We start from the raw sequence: 5,738 nt of genomic DNA on the forward strand, positions 1-5,738 counted from the left end.
GCAACTGAGAAGATACTTGAGCGCAAAGTCACTGATCCCTTGTGGCAGCGTTACCGGATCTGGAGTTTCCTCCTCTATGGGAATTGGACTGGGGGGTTAAGGGGGGTGTTGAGGGAATGTGCCGGCTATCACGCGTGTCCGTGGCTAGTTGTTGGGGCACGGTTCCGTGAGAGTAGTGTTTCGCCGCCTTTTCTCCTTGCCACTCTGTTCTTGTTTCACTGCTGCGTGACCATGTCTATATGGATTATATCCAGCTATTTGAGGAGTGAAGGCGGTATCGCATGCGCACGTAATAGATATCTTCACGGAAGTACAACGGACAGCTTCGCAGCGAGGTCTTTCGGACTATTCATGGCTACTGTCGATGTCGTTGTTAATAGGTTTTTAGCAGATCATGGGACTGAAATAGTTGCCGAAGGTGGACGTCATTTTTAGTCCTTCTGCTAGGCGTGGTAACAAATTCTCTCATCCACGGCAGATGTACTTCTTCCGTCCCTCCAAAGTTTATTACTCAGCACCCAGCTGCCACTAATTTGGCGACCGAGACTTCCCTGAAGACGCTAGGAGATATCATACCCGGGCAGAGTAACGCATTGCCGACCTACAGAAGAGATTGGGGCTACTAGCATGGCGCAGATGCCAGCCCCTTCTGCGAAAGTGCAAAGCGGGGCACCTCGGTGGCACCATTACCTAAACCGAGGTTTAAACAAGCAGCTAACGCATTACAATGGATTAATTAAAGGAGTTAAAGGGCATAATTTTGCGCTGAAATTGTGTATCAGTACTTGGGTGGTGATCGAAGCATATGTTTTTACAAATGGCACTCATGAAATAGGACCTATTTCTAAAATTAAAAAAAAAAACAAAACGTAAAAATGAAGTCTAAGCTACAAACCTAAAAAAATACATTAATTTATTTGCTTCTTAATCACCCATCAACAAGAGCACAGTGTGCACCACTGTTAGAATAATGTAAGTCGTTGGGTTTGTGGCTTAATGAACGTAAATTGTAGGCAATTTCATTGAGGCCTTGCATGTGTATAATAACAAATAGTACAAAATAAAAAAAGAAGACTGATTGACGACCTGATTGATGGACCTGTAACAGCGAACGTGGTAACGGTCCTCTTCGGGGCCACGGGATTGTTGACCAGCTGATCCGTCCATTGACTGACCACTCATTCCTTGTCAAGCTAACAGTTCATCTTCAATGCTCTTCAGTGTGCATATGCGTGAACGGATCTGCTGCATGTTGGTCTGTCCGCGTTGTGCGTTGGAGATGCAGAGAGGAGCTGTGGTGCTACAACTTGGGTAGGGGACGTCGGATCTGCTAAGTGGAGGTAGGGTTGACAGCCATGGCGCAAAAGTTTTGCACGGCACTTTGCATGACTTTGAGTGCAGCCGGGATTTTATGTCCATCTATGGTAATGTTTGTCCGCACCAGCAATGCAAGAGGTGGATTCGGCGTAGTTAATGCGAATGAGTGAATAGAAGGAGGAGAAAAGTGGAAAAGAAGTTGGAAATGGTTAAATGACATGTTAAAATGAAACCTAGAAAACAATAAAATTGGGGGTGAAGAAAGAAGGAAAGAAAGAGGAAATGAAATAGGCAAGTTGCTGAGTCTAGCCCTAGAGAAGACTCTAGGAGCAGTGGAGTTTGCTTAGTTAATGGCCACTAATGTCGATCGCCGCCGTCCAGCAGACCAGGCAACAGAAGCCAACACGCAGTCAACAACACTATTTCTATTTACTCGCATCGCCATGACGTTTTGCAATCTTTACATTTGACAACCGCAACCACCACTCGCTTTCTCTTCGCTTCACTCCTCTTCACAATTGCTCCCTTCGGTCCTTCCATTGGAATGAGACAGGGTGTTCCCAATCCTCTTTATTCGTCATTTGTTGGGAAGGATATTCTTGTGCGTACTCGAAAAATCGCCTCCTCTAGAGGAAGTCAGCCACCCTCTTCCACCCATTCTTGATGCTACTATACAACTCCCTCATTTCAGCTGGAAAAGATGGTTCAGATTCCATTTCTATCACTTCTCGTCGTGCACAAATTCCATTAATGATTCCCTCCTGTTTGCATACTAATGCACCACTACATACACATTGTGCTCCTATTGCACGAATTCCACTACCATCCAAATATTGACGGAGAGGAGTATCAGTTGGAGCAATTTGGTTGATACCACCTGAATCAGTGTGCCCCGTGGTCCATGTGCCATGCTGGCCGCGTATTCCTTCCTTTCCATTACATTCCATTGTCGACGCTCACTGGTGCCGTCCTACCGCGATTTCTCACACATTTCACAAACGCAGGTATTCCAGTACTTTGCATTGTCACACTCGACTTCTCCCTTGCCTACCACCCTTCTCAGTATCATTCGAAAATTACCATCACCAACTTTCATACTTGTACACATGCACATGTGCATACAACTCTGGTCAGTGCGGAGATTTAGCATACCCACTTGCCCTAATGCATCAACTTGTGAAATGATACAGTCAAAACGCCCCACACCCACCTTCAAGTTGGCAGCAATATGCAGCACAAGTAATACGTTCATCAAGTACACACTCGTATCCTGACTCGGCTGCGCGGGATCCACTTATTCCCACGTCATCACCGCCCCGATAGAGAACAATTACATCGTTACATCTCGACTTGAACACCTTCCTGGAAAAGCACAGGCAACCAAAAGCACTACAACAATTAGAATCTACACAAAGCCTACTTCCGCCCCAATCCCGTTGACGCAACCAATACAATCGCCACAACCGCCTTAACTATCCCAAATCTATCATCACATCCCGCTCCTCGACACCTAACTCAATCCCAACATCAACGCTAGCGGCTGGACGGTAGTGCAACAATGCAAATGAGTGAGAACGACAATAAGAGAGAGCCAAAACAGTAAGTACCAACAAAAGTACGCGTGTCCGTGGCTAGTTGTTGGGGCACGGTTCCGTGAGAGTAGTGTTTCGCCGCCTTTTCTCCTTGCCACTCTGTTCTTGTTTCACTGCTGCGTGACCATGTCTATATGGATTATATCCAGCTATTTGAGGAGTGAAGGCGGTATCGCATGCGCACGTAATAGATATCTTCACGGAAGTACAACGGACAGCTTCGCAGCGAGGTCTTTCGGACTATTCATGGCTACTGTCGATGTCGTTGTTAATAGGTTTTTAGCAGATCATGGGACTGAAATAGTTGCCGAAGGTGGACGTCATTTTTAGTCCTTCTGCTAGGCGTGGTAACAAATTCTCTCATCCACGGCAGATGTACTTCTTCCGTCCCTCCAAAGTTTATTACTCAGCACCCAGCTGCCACTAATTTGGCGACCGAGACTTCCCTGAAGACGCTAGGAGATATCATACCCGGGCAGAGTAACGCATTGCCGACCTACAGAAGAGATTGGGGCTACTAGCATGGCGCAGATGCCAGCCCCTTCTGCGAAAGTGCAAAGCGGGGCACCTCGGTGGCACCATTACCTAAACCGAGGTTTAAACAAGCAGCTAACGCATTACAATGGATTAATTAAAGGAGTTAAAGGGCATAATTTTGCGCTGAAATTGTGTATCAGTACTTGGGTGGTGATCGAAGCATATGTTTTTACAAATGGCACTCATGAAATAGGACCTATTTCTAAAATTAAAAAAAAAAACAAAACGTAAAAATGAAGTCTAAGCTACAAACCTAAAAAAATACATTAATTTATTTGCTTCTTAATCACCCATCAACAAGAGCACAGTGTGCACCACTGTTAGAATAATGTAAGTCGTTGGGTTTGTGGCTTAATGAACGTAAATTGTAGGCAATTTCATTGAGGCCTTGCATGTGTATAATAACAAATAGTACAAAATAAAAAAAGAAGACTGATTGACGACCTGATTGATGGACCTGTAACAGCGAACGTGGTAACGGTCCTCTTCGGGGCCACGGGATTGTTGACCAGCTGATCCGTCCATTGACTGACCACTCATTCCTTGTCAAGCTAACAGTTCATCTTCAATGCTCTTCAGTGTGCATATGCGTGAACGGATCTGCTGCATGTTGGTCTGTCCGCGTTGTGCGTTGGAGATGCAGAGAGGAGCTGTGGTGCTACAACTTGGGTAGGGGACGTCGGATCTGCTAAGTGGAGGTAGGGTTGACAGCCATGGCGCAAAAGTTTTGCACGGCACTTTGCATGACTTTGAGTGCAGCCGGGATTTTATGTCCATCTATGGTAATGTTTGTCCGCACCAGCAATGCAAGAGGTGGATTCGGCGTAGTTAATGCGAATGAGTGAATAGAAGGAGGAGAAAAGTGGAAAAGAAGTTGGAAATGGTTAAATGACATGTTAAAATGAAACCTAGAAAACAATAAAATTGGGGGTGAAGAAAGAAGGAAAGAAAGAGGAAATGAAATAGGCAAGTTGCTGAGTCTAGCCCTAGAGAAGACTCTAGGAGCAGTGGAGTTTGCTTAGTTAATGGCCACTAATGTCGATCGCCGCCGTCCAGCAGACCAGGCAACAGAAGCCAACACGCAGTCAACAACACTATTTCTATTTACTCGCATCGCCATGACGTTTTGCAATCTTTACATTTGACAACCGCAACCACCACTCGCTTTCTCTTCGCTTCACTCCTCTTCACAATTGCTCCCTTCGGTCCTTCCATTGGAATGAGACAGGGTGTTCCCAATCCTCTTTATTCGTCATTTGTTGGGAAGGATATTCTTGTGCGTACTCGAAAAATCGCCTCCTCTAGAGGAAGTCAGCCACCCTCTTCCACCCATTCTTGATGCTACTATACAACTCCCTCATTTCAGCTGGAAAAGATGGTTCAGATTCCATTTCTATCACTTCTCGTCGTGCACAAATTCCATTAATGATTCCCTCCTGTTTGCATACTAATGCACCACTACATACACATTGTGCTCCTATTGCACGAATTCCACTACCATCCAAATATTGACGGAGAGGAGTATCAGTTGGAGCAATTTGGTTGATACCACCTGAATCAGTGTGCCCCGTGGTCCATGTGCCATGCTGGCCGCGTATTCCTTCCTTTCCATTACATTCCATTGTCGACGCTCACTGGTGCCGTCCTACCGCGATTTCTCACACATTTCACAAACGCAGGTATTCCAGTACTTTGCATTGTCACACTCGACTTCTCCCTTGCCTACCACCCTTCTCAGTATCATTCGAAAATTACCATCACCAACTTTCATACTTGTACACATGCACATGTGCATACAACTCTGGTCAGTGCGGAGATTTAGCATACCCACTTGCCCTAATGCATCAACTTGTGAAATGATACAGTCAAAACGCCCCACACCCACCTTCAAGTTGGCAGCAATATGCAGCACAAGTAATACGTTCATCAAGTACACACTCGTATCCTGACTCGGCTGCGCGGGATCCACTTATTCCCACGTCATCACCGCCCCGATAGAGAACAATTACATCGTTACATCTCGACTTGAACACCTTCCTGGAAAAGCACAGGCAACCAAAAGCACTACAACAATTAGAATCTACACAAAGCCTACTTCCGCCCCAATCCCGTTGACGCAACCAATACAATCGCCACAACCGCCTTAACTATCCCAAATCTATCATCACATCCCGCTCCTCGACACCTAACTCAATCCCAACATCAACGCTAGCGGCTGGACGGTAGTGCAACAATGCAAATGAGTGAGAACGACAATAAGAGAGAGCCAAAACAGTAAGTACCAACAAAAGT

At 45.7% G+C, this 5,738-nt stretch overlaps 1 protein-coding gene across 1 annotated transcript; it reads right to left on the reverse strand. All coding sequences in view use genetic code 11, as the record gives it.

Annotated features, from left to right (window-relative positions):
* Window positions 1-3,628: 3,628 nt before the first annotated feature.
* Window positions 3,629-5,068, reverse strand: EGR_08715 (hypothetical protein; the record flags this gene model as incomplete). Its single annotated transcript, XM_024497964.1, has 2 exons — window positions 3,629-3,648; window positions 4,792-5,068. 2 exons carry the CDS (start codon window positions 5,066-5,068, stop codon window positions 3,629-3,631), a joined length of 297 nt encoding a protein of 98 aa, XP_024347646.1.
* Between the last annotated feature and the right edge of the window lie 670 nt (window positions 5,069-5,738).

The sequence above is a fragment of the Echinococcus granulosus genome, assembly GCF_000524195.1.
Source record: "Echinococcus granulosus chromosome Unknown EG_S00116, whole genome shotgun sequence".
NCBI lineage: Eukaryota > Metazoa > Platyhelminthes > Cestoda > Cyclophyllidea > Taeniidae > Echinococcus > Echinococcus granulosus.